Raw genomic sequence first — 15,328 nt, 5'->3', positions numbered from 1 at the left:
TCTTTAGCTTGGCCAGATGGTGCTGACATAACTGGCCCCATGTTTCTCAAACTGGGGCATTGTGCAAGGCACCTTAGAGTCTATAAGTAAATGTATTTGGCCTTGCGAGGTCTCCAAAAAAGACTTACTCTCCTTGACTAGGAAAATTACTCCAAAAGATAGGCTCAAAATTTAGAATTTCAATACTGGTGTGCAATCTAAGTAAAATGTGAAGATAATCAGTACCTACCTGGAGTGTATCAATTTTCCAAGGTGAATGTCATTGAATTTCTTGGCGTATATACTTTCCTTCGGTTCATTCTCGGGCACATATGCATAAAAGATCATTTCATTTAAGGTGATATACTGTGGAGCAAGGGCAGTCTCAAAGCCCATGTCAGGAGCCTGGAACACGAAAAAAGAAAGTACTGAATTTAAACGAGTTTAAATTTCCATTATGGCAAAATGAAAATAAGATTTGCTTCCAGTTCACATCAAAACAATACTGCTTTGCTTATCAATAGGAGGACTATTTCAACACATTCTGTCTGAATGTCCACGCATGTGCAAGGGAAAACACACTTTTCTGTTGAGGAGGAAAAGAAATTCTGAGTTCAGTTTAAGATTCCCACGTAGAAGGCTGCAGTGGGAGATGTGAACGTCTTGTCTTGTGTGTGTGGGAGGACTCTGGAGGCGCAGATTCTAGAATTCAGTTCCTATTTGGAGTTTTCTGTAAGCGAGGGGCAGGGAAGAACCTCTCGTCACTTGAGAGCTGCCCCCCCCGCCCCGCAATCTCACGCTGGTGACTCTGCACAGCTGCCGCTGAGTCCCCAACACTGGTCTTTCACAAGGCTTTCCATCACTGTCAACACGGGCACCTTTGGACCAGATTTCTGAGCCGCAGGTCTTCTTTCCAACACACCCTTCTCTGATCCTGATCTTGTCCAGATTTGGGAACTTGCAGGGGTGAGAAGACAGGTAGGGACCAGCCCCCAGGGGGATGCTGGAGTCGCCCTTGTTTCTATGACAGGAGGAGGGGTGGTAGATGGTACAGACTGGTTGGGACGCCACCATCAAGTAGTGCCTTCCAGACCCATTTTCTGTCATGCCTTTTCCTCTGGCCTCTAAAAGTTGGGAACCCACAGAGAAGAGAGAGTGGGAAACAGATGCCAGGAGAATACATGTGGGACTGAACAGATGGCTTAAGGAGTCTTGAAAATTACTGACAATGCTTTAAGGGTTCTGCATGACACTCTAGACTGGGAGTGGCAAGAACATCCCATGAAAAGAATGTGCAAGTCCAGGGAAAGGCCGCAGAATGACTGAAAGCTTGCTGCCTGATTCGATGTCTGATTCCAGTGACTAACCCGTGATGTGTGTAATTTGGGGTGAATTATTTAGCCTCCCTGCACTTCACTTTCCTTATGGGTAAAATGAGGGTAAATAATTGTTATAAAGATTAAGTGTTCATGACAGTGCCTGGCACCTAGTCGGAGCCAAATAAGGTCTAGGGATCGTTTGTATCCAGAGACAATATATGTATAGTTTGTTTAGGGAGAGGGAGGTCGTAATATTGAGTGTAAGTTCCTTGAACTCACTCGCCCTGAGTATAAAAACCCCCACTGGCTTTTGATTTAATAATTTAAACTTTCACATAAGAGAACTAAGACATTTCCTACAAATTGTGAAGTTAGTGAAAATTGAGGTAACTGCTTTTGTGGTTAGTGCTACCCTCCCGCTCACGTGATTTGATTTATTTCTATGCAGAGCCACACAACAGATGGGCAAATAAATACACAAGGAGTCACGTGATGGCATCTTACTGTCACTAGAAAGTTCCACTTTACTCTCTACAAATATCTCGGACAGACAGGGAAGTTAAAACACCATGTTCTGAACCGCAGTTAAAACAGAGTCATCCTTGAGTCCTCCTTTATTCTGTTTCCTTTAACCCAAAGGTCAGGTTTTATTAAGTCTCAGTCAAAAAATAGGTTTGATTCTTTGCTGATACATTGATGAAAATTCATTATTAATTATTATTAATTCATGATTACGTGCCCCGTGATGAGTTCTTAGGCATATATACCTTCATAAGTGGCACATTATACATTAAAATTATTAGAAAAATCTGCATGAAGTATCTTCTGTGACACACATAACACCTTTCTCTGTTAGCATTAGAAAAGGAAGAAACAAGGGGGCAGGGTTAATATGAAAGAAGAATGGTCAAATACTGGGAAAAAACAGAACTCATGTTTCTTCAAGGTCAACCTTGAGAGGCAGAGAGTCAAACCCACCATGGATCTGGGTTGGATCTAGCTTAGAATATCTGGTGGTTTGCTGTGAAGACATTTATATGAAGATATTCTGGGTGGATATAAATCTATATAGCTCTGTATGTGACTTGAAAGATTTTGGAGATGTTCCCTGATATATGGAGGTTTTTCCTTTAGTTAAATAGAGCAAAGAGCATTAATAAGAGTTTGTAAGGAAAACACTTTCCCATTTCCACTTAAAACAAGACAAACTGTTTCAATGCATTATATCACTGACCTGTCCAAAAATACCTTTAGAATTTCCAAAGGCAGCAAGTGACCCACCAGCTTCAAAATGATCCGGAGTCAGTTTATGTATGAATCCCATGTGGTCATAGTATAATGTGAAAATTTTATCAGAAATAGATCCAATTTTACTATATCTTCCTAACCCTGTTAGGAAAGGAACAGACATCTCTTGATATTGATACGATACAACTAGAGAACTTTAAAAGCTATACCTTATAAAAACTCTATTTAAACTAAGAGGTGGGAGAAGGGCTCTGAGACTCCAGAATTAGCAAAATTCATGATAGTCTTTGGTAAGTCCTTGGAAAGTCTTTTTCAAGCTCCATTTCATTACAGAACCTGTTCGCTGAAGTAGGTGAAGGACAGAGTGAGGGGGTGTCTAGAAGTATAGAGGAAAAGAGGTTAGCTCCTCCGGCAGTGGGTTCTCTTCCTAACACTGAAATCAGACTCCTGAGTAGGTAGAAGGCAGTGAGAAAATAACCCTTGGGGAGGCAAGGGGGAATTATCAGTAGAGACCACTGGGTCATTAGCTATACTAGGATTAATACGCTGAACCAAACTTGGTGTTTTGCGTTTCTCTTGTGTCTTAGGGCAACGTGTTGAGAGGAACTGGCAGTCATCTGGTGATGCAGCAACATTCACTGAACCAAACACTGATCCAGACAAAGAAAGTGTCCCCTCTCCTGGATGGAGGATGGAGACAGAGTGAACGCTGAGGTTTCAGGATGAGAAAGGTTGATTTCCAACCCCTCCCCCCACCAAGCTCCCTAATCCTCCCTAGTTTCTCCTGTCCTGACCCCTAAACACTGGAGTGCCCCAGGACTCAGTTCTTAGATATCTTCTACCATTATTTCTGGAGATCTCATCCAGTTCCAGGATTTTACTTTATTTTTTAAAATTAATTTTTATTGGAGTATAGTTGCTTTACAACGTTGTGTTAGTTTCTGCTGTACAGCAAAGTGAATCAGCTATACGTATACATATATCCCCTCTTTTCTGGATTTCCTTCCCATTTAGGTCGCCACAGAGCACTGAGTAGAGTTCCCTGTGCTATACAGGAGGTTCTCATTAGTTATCTATTTTATATGTAGTAGTATATATATGTCAATCCCAATTTCCCAATTCATCCCACCTCCCCTTCCCCCCTTGATATCCATAAATTTGTTCTCTATGTCTGTGTCCCTATTTCTGCTTTCAGGATTTTAAATCCATCTTTATGTGGATGATTCCCAAATTTAAACCTCCCATCTCATTCTCTTCCCTGAACTCCAGACTTATCTAACTGCCTAATGACATCTCCATATGCATGTCAGCCAAGCATCTCACATGGAACTCATCCCAAACGGAACTCCCAATCCTCACATTAAACCCCCTCCATCCTCAGCCTTCCTCATTTCCAGTAAGGGCAACTGTGTTATTCCTGCTGCTCAGTCCAAAAACCATACAGCCATTCTTAATTCCTCTCTTCCTCTCACACCCTGTGTCTAATCCATCAGCAAATCCTACTGACGTCAGCCTCAAAAAATATATATATAGAACGCAGCCACTTCTCACCACAATCACCCTGGACAAGCCAATATATATATTTATTTATTGTGAAATTTAGAACGAGGAATGAGCTCATGCAATTATGGAGGCTGAGAAGTTCTATGATCTACTGTCTGTAAGGTAGAGAACCAAAGGCCCAAGCACCAGGGGAGCTGATGGTGTAACTCCCAGTTGAAGCCCAAAGGCCTGAGAACTGGGTTTGTGGGGTGGGAGGGCAGGAGAAAACTGATGATGTCCAAGCTCAAGCTGGCGGGCAAGAAGCAAAAGGGGTGAATTCCTCTTGCCTCCACCTTTTTGTTCTACTTAGGCCCTTAAGAGATTGGATGATGCCCACCCATACTGAGGAGGACAGTCTATGGATTCAAATGTTAATCTCATCCAGATACACCCTCACGGCCACACACAGAAATAATGTTTAATCTGGGCACCCCTTGGCCCAGTCAAGCTGACACATCAAATTAACCATTACAATTGTTAAGGTTCAATATGCCATATTTCATCTATAAACATAAGATACACTTTTTTTTCCTTCACATTTTCACATCGTGGAAATGGAGATATTTTATAATTGATCTGTCTTATAATCATTGTCCAATAGGTGGCACTCACGCCATAATAGTCAATTGGCTACACATGTATGTATTATACTTTGTCTCCGCTCTTTATACTGTCATCACTTTACTGAATCACTGGTATAATACATGCTGAGCTTTAATGCTGCTTAAAATGCCTTAAAATATTACATTATAATCTGGTATTGAAACAAAATTATTATGGGTTCAGCAAGAGAGAAAAACAAAGCAGGGCATAGATTTATCAATAAAGCAAAAGTCGCTAAAGAATTACCACACTGACACATTTTCTTGTAGAACAATCACCAAGTACTTTATAAGACCTAAGAAAAAAGAAACCTACAAGTAGATGAAATGACATTATGTTTTACTATGGAGATACACATGAAATTATTGCCTTATCACACAGAACGCTGGGAAAATGTCAGCACAGTCCATGCATCATCCACGATCACTGTTAGAACACTGTGTTAAAGTTTAATTGAAAGAGTTTTTCCTTTCTTTGTGTTAATAGAACAAAGTGCATCTTACACTCAATGAAGCTCACATTTGATGAAATATGTTTACAACATTCTTCTGTTGGTTTTGCATATGAACAACTAGTTGAGTTGGTTCTTAGGTAATATTTTTCTCTGAAAGTTCTTTAAAAGAATATGTGATATTCATTGTTGTAGCAGAAAAATCCAAGGCTGGCTTGATTTTTTGGTGTGCTTTAAAAAATTTTTTTTTTCTTGGCTGCATTTGATCTTCATTGCTGTGCACGGGCTTTCTCTAGTTGCGGCGAGTGTAGGCTCTTCTTCGTTGTGATGTGCGGGCTTCTCACTGTGGTGGCTTCTCTTGTTGCAGAGCATGGGCTCAGTAGTTGTGGCTCATGGGCCCTAGAACGTGCGGACTTCAGTAGTTGTGGTGCACGGGCTCTAGAGCACAGGCTCAGTAGTTGTGGCACACGGGCTTAGTTGCTCAGCGGCATGTGGGATCTTCCCAGACCAGGACTCAAACCCGTGTCCCCTGCATTGGCAGGCAGATTCTTAACCACTGTGCCACCAGGGAAGTCCCTGACTTTACATTTTCTATTTCAAATAATTCAGAAGTGTTTTTGCTTTTATTATTGGTTTTGCTTTTAGTTAAAAAAATTAATGTTTTATCAATTTTGGTTTCCTTTATTCTTTCTATTTTCAGTATTTACACAACCATTCATTCATATCAGAGGGCTACAATGTGCCAGGAAGAGAAATACAGAGCCACCACCTTTGTTCATCACTGAAAATCCCTACCACTTGCAATTTCTCAGTCTTTAGCATCTATATTTGTCATCCGAGATTCTTTCTAATTATTTATTCATTCTATATGTGGACATGTTTCTATAGTTTATATCTATAATTTTTAATAATTTATATTGTCAATTTAGTTTAGTTTTCTGAGGTATTAAATATTTTTACTATTTTCAAAGTAATCTTGCTTAGTCTATGTTGACTTCTGTTTCATAATATGTGTTTATTCTCTATTTGCCCATTCCCCTGGATCCATTCTCAGACTTCCTCTTCCCTATTTGGTGCACTGAAAGGCTCACCCCTGTGTATTTCAATACTTCCACTCTGTTTCCAGCTGGATTCTGAATGGGTTTGGCCAGTGAAAGGCACTAGCAGGAGATAATAACAAGGGAAGGAAAGAGAAGTCTGTCTGTCTATCTATCAATCTATCATCTATTTATTTGCATTACCCCTTTAACTAAAGGGACTGTAATGGCTTTCTTCCATTGCTAGTCTCTGGGTATTTTAATATTATTATTGGTTCCTTTAACTCTGTCCACCATTCTGCAAATAATTCCCTTATAAAGGCTCTTCAGGTGAAACACTTGAGTGGTATTAGGTTCTTGCCAGGATTATTACTGATACAGTATTTTTTTTTTTTTTTTACCAGACATGTCCCTAGAAACAGTATCAAAGTGGGATTCTGGGACTGAGTAGCTTATACATTTAAGGAATGCAAAGATGACTTGTTATGCCTGGCAGATATTGTGAACTGGCAATCCGTACCAAGCACGGGCAACACAATTACTCAGATTATATTGGATGGAGTAGGTCTGTGGAGGGCAAGACTTTAGGTGATCAAATGGGGTGGCTGTGCTTGATTACAATAACAATCATGGGTTTTAGTATGACTTATTGGATGTATTAGAAAGCTTACCAAAAACAACAACAATAACAACAACAAAACAACCAACTTATGACCTTGAATATCCAGCTCAAGGCCAGTGTAGAGAACCTGACAGCTGTGTGGGGAAGAAGGAACCTTACCTCACCACACACAAAATTAGAAATTTTAAACAGACCTATATAAGCAATCTAAAATAATTAATCTCCTAGAAGAAAACAGGAGAATATCATCATAAGTTTGGGATAGACAAAGATTCCTTAAACAGGATATACGAAGTAAGAAGCACTAACTATAAAGAAAAGGCTGAGAAATTGATCGTTTAAAAATTAATAATTTTGGACTTCCCTGATGGCGCAGTTGTTGGGAGTCTGCCTGCTGGTGCAGGGGACGCGGGTTTGAGTCCTGGTCTGGGAAGATTCCACGTGCCGTGGAGCAGCTTGGCCCGTGTGCTGCAACTACTGAGCCTGCACTCTAGAGCCTGCAAGCCACAACTACTGAGCCCGTATGACACAACCACTGAAGCCCGCACGCCTAGAGCCCATGCTTTGCAACAAGAGAGGCCACCGAAATGAGAAGCCCATGCACCACAACGAAGAGTAGTCCCCGCTTGATGCAACTAGAGAAAAGCCTATTTAGCCACGGAGACCCAATGCAGCCAAAAATAAATAAATAAATTTATTTTTTTTTAAATTAATAATTTTGTTCATCCAAAGATACCATGAAAAGAATAAAAATTACAAGCCACTAATTGGGAAAAGATGTTTGCAAATTATATTTCTAATAAAGGACTCATCCATAATACATTAAAAACTCATAGAAATCAATAAGAAAAAAGGTAACCTAATAAAACTTGATTAAAAAGACTTGAAGAGATAATTTACAAAAAAAGATACAAAGATTGGCCAGTAAGGGACTTTCCTGGTGGCGTAGTGGTTAAGAATCCACCTGCCAATGCAGGGGACACGGGTTCGATCCCTAGTCTGGGAAGATCCCACATGCCGCGGAGCAACTAAGCCTGTGCGCCACAACTACTGAGCCTGCACTCTAGAGCCCGCGAGCCACAACTACTGAGCCCATGTGCCACAACTACTGAAGACTGCACGCCCTAGAGCCTGAGCACTGCAACTACTGAAGCTTGCGTGCTGCAACTACTGAAGCCCCCACGCCTAGAGCCCGTGCTCCGCAACAAAGAGAAGCCACCGCAATGAGAAGCCCATGCACTGCAACAAAGAGTAGCCCCTGCTCGCCACAACTAGAGGAAGCCCGCGCACAGCAACGAAGACCCAACACACAAAAAAAATAAATAAAATTTTTTTAAAAAGATTGGCCAGTGAACATGTGAAAATGTGCTCAACATTATTATTCATGGAAACTAAATCTTCAATGAGATACCATTACACACTCACCATAATGGCTTACTATTTAAAAGACACTACTAAGTGTTGGCCAGAAGAGGGAGCACCTGGAATTCCTTCATGTTGCTGGTGGGACAGTAAATTGATAAAATCACACTGGAAAAATGTTGGCAGCATTTAATATTTTTTCTCACAAAAAGCTAAACAAACATATACTTTATGATATAGTAATTCCATTCTGACATTTATACCCAACAGAAATGAAAGCTCTGTCTAACAAAAGACTTATACAAGAATGTTCATAACTGCTTTATTCGTAATAGGCTCCAAATGGAAGCAACTCAAATACCTACCAGCAGTGGAATGGATAAATAAATTGTTGTATATTCAGACCATGGAGGACCACGCAGCAGTGAAAAAGAGTAAATTACTAATACTTGTGACAATATGGAGGAATCTCAAAGTCATAATATTGACTGGAAAAAGTCAGACATAAAATATATACCACAGGGGTTTCCCTGGTGGCGCAGTGGTTGAGAGTCCGCCTGCCGATGCAGGGGACATGGGTTCATGCCCTGGTCTGGGAAAATCCCACAGGCTGCGGAGCGGCTGGGCCCATGAGCCATGGCTGCTGAGCCTGTGCGTCCGGAGCCACCTGTGCTCCACAACGGGAGACGCCACAACAGTGAGGGCCCGCGAACTGCAAAAAAAAAAAAAAAAAAAAAAAAAAAAAAATATATATATATATATATATACACATATACCACATAATTCTATTTATATGAAGTTCACAACCAGGCAAAACTAATCTATGGCATTAGAAGTCAGGATAATGGCTACCCTTAGAAGTATACTGACAAGAAAGGGCATGTGGGACCTTTCCAAAGTACTGGAAATGTTCCATAGCTTGCTCTATTTTCCAACCCCTCCCAATGATACTGATAGTTATTTTTGTTTATTTCACAGTCACAGGATGCCTGACCGTCAGAATTCTAAATGCTACTACTGCACACCTTCTGTCTCAACAAATGATTCAGACAAATTAACCACAAGATTAACCTTGATACCAACATAAATTGAACAAAATTTTATTGACAGAAACGAGAATCAACATTGTAGGGAAGATCTGAGGGACTAGAATCAGAATTTTGTGCTCTCTACTTATCCTTGAATAAGGAAGGACCATTGAGGAGATATTATGATGGTAAAACTGTTCCTGCTGGCGAGCATCAAGGACGCAGGATCAAGGCCTTAGAAACCATGCTTTATGAAGTCATATCAGAAACCTTTAGAAAGCTTGTTGTTTAGAATCATATCATAGACTTACAAGACCAGAAGAACCTGGTTTTAAGCTTGGACAGTCAAGAATGCTGGCAATGTTAAAAACAAAGAAACAAACAAACCCCCCCAGACCCATTCTTGTCTTGGAGACAATTAGTATATTTCCTACTCTGGTTATACCTAATGAGGTATCTCCAAGTTTACCCCAATCTCCAAACTTACCCAATGATCTATAAAAGTGTACTTGAACATTGGGAGATCTACCTTCGGGGAGACTGTATTTCTTTTTTTTTTTTAAACCTTTATTGGAGTATAATTGCTTTCCAATGTTGTGTTAGTTTCTGCTGTACCACAAAGTGAATCAGCTATATGTATACAAACATCCCCATATCCCCTCCCTTGTGAGCCTCCCTCCCACCCTCCCCATCCCACCTCTCTAGGTCATCACAAAGCATTGAGCTGATCTCCCTGTGCTATGCGGTAGCTTCCTATTAGGGGAAGGGAAAGCTGGGATGAAGTGAGAAAATAGCATTGACATATATACACTACCAAATGTAAAATGGATGGCTAGTAGGAGACTAGTATTGAAGGTAGATCTTCCTTGCCTATTAAGTTATTGAATTTCAGCATTATTTTTTTCACAATTGGTAGTTTTATTATCTCATGAACACCTGAAAAAATGAACCTTAAAATGTATGAAAAATATAAACCTCTCTGAAGGAAACATTAAGAGTAAAGCTTCATGCTCATGAATTAGGCAATGGTTTCTTAGATAAGACAGCAAAATCACAAACAACAAAAGGAAAAAGAGATTGGACTTGGTTAAAATTTAAAACGTTTGTGCCACAAAAAACACCATCAGGGGCCTCCCTGGTGGTGCAGTGGTTGAGAGTCCGCCTGCCGATGCAGGGGACGCGGGTTCGTGCCCCGGTCCGGGAGGATCCCACATGCCGCGGAGCGGCTGGGCCCGTGAGCCATGGCCGCTGAGCCTGCGCGTCCGGAGCCTGTGCTCCGCAACGGGAGAGGCCACAACAGTGAGAGGCCCGCGTACCGCGAAAAAAAAAACCCAAAAAACACAAAAAAAACACCATCAGGAATGTAAAAAACGCATAGAATGAGAGAAAATACATGCAAATCATATATCTCTTAAGGGACTTACATTCAGAATATATAAAGTACTTTTTTTTTTTTTTTTTTTTTGCGGTACGTGGGCCTCTCACTGTTGTGGCCCCTCCCGTTGCGGAGCACAGGCTCCGGACGCGCAGGCTCAGCGGCCATGGCTCACGGGCCCAGCCGCTCCGCGGCATGTGGGATCCTCCCGGACCGGGGCACGAACCCGCGTCCCCTGCATCGGCAGGCGGACTCTCAACCACTGCGCCACCAGGGAAGCCCTATAAAGTACTTTTATAACTCACCAATAAAAAAACAATTAACTCAATTTTAAATTGGCAAAGGATTTGAATAAGTATTTCTCCAAAGAAGATATATTAGTGACCAATAAACACATGGAAAGATTCTTAATATCATTAGTCATTAGAGAAATGCAAATCAAAACCACGAGATACAATTTCCCATCCACTACAGTAACTAAAATTTTAAAAAGACAGATAATAATAAGTGTTGGGGAGGATGTAGAGAAATAATCCTCATACATTGCTGGTGGGAATGTAAAATGGTACAGCCATAGTTTGACAGTTCTTCAAAACGTTAAACATAGAGTTACCATATGACCTAGCAATGAGAATCCTAAGTATATACCCAAAAGAACTGAAAGCATATGTCTACACAAAACTTGTACACAGATGTTCATAATAGTATTATTCATAATAGCCAAAAAAGTGTAAAAAACATCAAATGTCCATCAACCCAAATATCCTGATGAATGGATAAAAAAAAGTGCCAAATCCATATAATAAAATATTATTCATCCATAAAAAGGAATGACGTACTGATATATGCTACATGGATGAAACTTGAAGACATATTAAATCAATAAGTCAGTCACAAAAGGACAAATACTGTATGATTCTACTTATATGGGGTATCTAGAGTGGTCAGATTCAGAGAGACAGAAAGTAGTTGCCTGGGGCTGGAGGGAAGAGAGAATGGAGAGTTATTGTTTAATGGCTATGGAGTTTAAGTTTAGAAAGATGGAAACATTCTGGAGGGAGATGGATGGTGATGATGGTTGCACAACAATGTGAATACACCTAATGCTACTGAGCCATACCCCTAAAAGAAATTAAAATGTTAAAATCTGTGTTGTGTATATTTTAACAAATAAATAAATTGGAGTAAACAAAACCACCAGCAGGAATCAACAACAACAACAAAAGAACCATATTATGCCAAAAGGTAGAAAAGTATGAGCTAAGGAAAGGAAGAGAAACTTCTGATGTAACAGGTCACACTACTCTATGTCTAACCCTTTAAAGCAATATAGAGAGAAGGAAGGTAAATCAACAAAATCCTGAGGACTCTCAGTAATATCCTCCTAAGGAGACAGAGGTTGACAGTGGATGAGATGGTTTCCAAAGGAAAAGTAAAGGGAAAAACCAGTCCTCTTAAGTGAAGTCAGGTTCACCACCTTCCAAGGTCCTTTACTGAGTTGAGAGAATGAATCAAGTGCTACCTAGATGAGGTGAAGCAAACAGTCTCAAGAATAATTTACCCACATTGCATCAGAGCAAACTGAAGATCTACCAGTGCTGCACACTTTAGTGATGAACCAGAGAAAAAGAGGAGGAGGAGGAAGAGAAGGAGGAGAAGATGTGAGGGAGGAAAGGGGTAAAGAAGAAGGTAGAATAGGGGAGGGAAGGGGAGAGGAAAAGGCAGAATAGGAAGGCACTGATAGCATATAAGAGATATAAAGAATCCAGTCGGACAAAGCATATCCCAAGATAAGGTAAAATTTCCTCTGTATTTTGCATCAAAAGACTTTAATGAATTAATAGATTCAACAAAACAAGATCTCAAAGCCTCAATAACTGAATGACAACATGAAAAGGCAGATCATAGAGATAGAGAAATAAATTGAGAGCCATGTCCCTTTATCATTCTAGGCTCCAAGACAGGTTAACAAAATTTAACTGTGCTGGAAGCGGGGAGGCATCTGTCAATAAGGTCAATCAATATGAATTTTTCCTTTCAACTGTGCAAACTGAGAGGAGCTATGAAGGCTTGATCAATGACATCAATGACGAAATTTGACATCAATGACAAAATTACCAAACCAAGTAAATGGAGAGCCATATATCATTTACCCACCTCCACCTCTTACAAGCTGTGTGACTTTATTTTTTTTATTTTTATAAATTTATTTATTTATGGCTGCATTGGGTCTTCATTGCTGCACATGGGCTTTCTCTAGTTGCGGTGAGCGGGGGCTACTCTTCGTTGCAGTGCGCGGGCTTCTCACTGCGGTGGTTTCCCGTTGCGGAGCATGGGCTCTAGGCACATGGGCTTCAGTAGTTGTGGCTCGTGGGCTCTAGAGCGCAGGCTCAGTAGTTGTGGTACACAGGCTTCATTGCTCCGTGGCATGTGGGATCTTCCCGGACCAGGGCTCAAACCCGTGTCCCCTGCATTGGCAAGCAGATTCTTAACCACTGCACCACCAGGGAAGCCCAAGCTGTGTGAGTTTAATCATATCAATTTAAACTGTAAAAGTAATTTAACATTACCTATTTCAACTTGGTTGTTGTGAATATTAAATGAGATGATATTTGTAACATGCTGAGTACAACTATAGTAGCTCAGTGAGTGGGAGCTATTATTATTTGTCTTTGGGAGGGTAAAAAAAATCACTGAAATTGTAAATGAGAATAAAGCATGATGTTTCAGAGTCCCTCTGCTTTAGGGTTGTTCATAGGATCCTATTTTTGTAGATCCTAAAAATCCATCATCACCACACACCCCCCCCCCCCACCAGAGGATTTTGGGAAGATGGGATGTACTAGGAATCTCTCTCCCCACTTGGACAACAATTGCACTGGAAGAATCTATCTGATGTAATAGTTTGGGAACTCTGGAGTCTACTGAAGGCTTGCAACTTCCAGAGGAAGACTCCGGTAGTAAATTGTGGTTAATTTCAGCCCTTAGCACAGTAGAAGCTACCCATCCTCCACCTCTAGCCTCAGGGCAGGCAGTCATGCATGTGTTCCTGGGGCTGTTGCACACAGCTTGCAGGAGCCAGTGTGGGCAAAAAGGACCTTGTTCTCCAAATATTGGGGATCTGTGCTCTGTTTGCTGATTGCAGCTTCTTATCACAGAGGTGCAGACAAAAAGGAGGGTGGCCATTCTTGTTGCACCTCTTTCAGTGTTGCAAGTCCACTCCCCACTGGCTGAAATGACTTCCAGGGAATTTAAAGGTCTGGGCCCTTTCCCCTTATCTACCCCATCATTTGTCCCTTTTTTTTCCCTTTTGGGAACCAGACATTAAAGACTAGGACATTTGAGGTATTATCAAAAAGACAAGAGGCAACAGTGTTGGTGAAGATGTGGAGAAAAGAGAACACTGTTGGTGGGAATGTAAATTGGTGCAGCCACTGTGGAAAACAGTGTGAAGACTCCACAAAAATCAAAAATAAAACTACCATATGATTCAGTGATTCAACTTTTGGGTATATATCCACAGGAAATGAAATCACTATCTCAAAGAGATATCTGCATCCCCATTTTCAATGCAGCATTATTCAGAATAATCAAGACAGGAAAACAACCTAAGTGTTCACCAACAGATGAATGGATAAAGAAAATGTGGTATATATACACAATAGAATATTATTTGGCCATTAAAAAGAAGGAAACCCTGCCATTTGCAACAATGGATGAAACAGAAGGCATTATGCTAAGTGAAATAAGTCAAAGAAAGACAAATGCTGTATGACCTCACTTATATGTAGAATCTATTAAAAAGTCAAACTAATAGAAATTGAGAGCAGAATGGTGGTTGCCAGGAGTGTGGTGGCAGGGGAATGGGGAAGGGGAAATTGGTAAAGGCGGTTGAAGGGGACATATTTCCAATTATAAGATGAATAAGTTCTGAGGATGCAACATACAGTACAGTGACATAGTTAACAATACTATACATATATTTGAAAGTTGCTAGGAGGGTAAGTCTAAAAAGTTCTCATCACACAAAAAAATTATAACTATGTAAGATGACTGATGCGTTAACTAACGTTATTGTGATAATCGTTTTGCAATATATACATATATTAAATCATTACACTGTACATCTTAAACTTACACAATATTATGTCAATTATATCTCAGTAAAGCTGGGGAGAAAGACTAGGACATTCAAAAGCAACTGCATACACAAGGAAAATTTAGAAACTGACCACATACACTTGGGGAAAGGTACAGGCTCAGGAAAGACCTAAGAAGATCTTGAGTTTACATCTCAGGCTAATCCTTGGCACAGAGACAGCCCACAACAATAAAAAAACAAAAACATTAACAACAAAAAAGCAAACCCTGGGGAAGGGGGAGAATCTGACTTCCAGATCTACTATACTATTAGATTCAAATGTCCAGTATTCAACAAAAAAATCACAAGGCATACAAAAAAAAACCCCAGAAAATATAGCCCATTCAAAGGAAAAAATTAAATCAACAGAAATGTTCCATCTTAAAGATATTCAAAAAACTAAAGGAAGATGTGGAAAAAGTCAAGAAAATAATACATGAACAAAATGGAAATATCAATAAAGAGATAGAAAAACTAAAAGAACCAAAAAGAAATTCTACAGCTGAAAAAGCACAATAACTGAAATTAAAAATTTGCTAGAGGGGGGCTTCCCTGTTGGCGCAGTGGTTGAGAGTCCGCTTGCCAATGCAAGGGACACGGGTTCATGCCCTGGTCCGGGAA

General features: G+C 40.4%; 1 protein-coding gene across 1 annotated transcript in view; it reads right to left on the bottom strand.

Moving 5' to 3' along the window:
• CATSPERB (cation channel sperm associated auxiliary subunit beta) overlaps positions 1-15,328 on the bottom strand; it is a gene marked incomplete at both ends in the record, with an annotated part of 128,825 nt that overhangs the window by 44,731 nt on the left and 68,766 nt on the right. The window contains 2 exons of the mRNA XM_082837650.1: positions 230-384; positions 2,533-2,687. Of these exons, the coding sequence (XP_082693776.1) occupies positions 230-384; positions 2,533-2,687 (310 nt within the window). The remainder of the gene's footprint in view (positions 1-229; positions 385-2,532; positions 2,688-15,328) is intronic.

Source organism: Leucopleurus acutus (genome assembly GCF_964270905.1).
Source record: "Leucopleurus acutus genome assembly, chromosome: 1".
NCBI classification, from domain to species: domain Eukaryota; kingdom Metazoa; phylum Chordata; class Mammalia; order Artiodactyla; family Delphinidae; genus Leucopleurus; species Leucopleurus acutus.
This window is presented reverse-complemented; position numbering and strand designations above follow the sequence as displayed.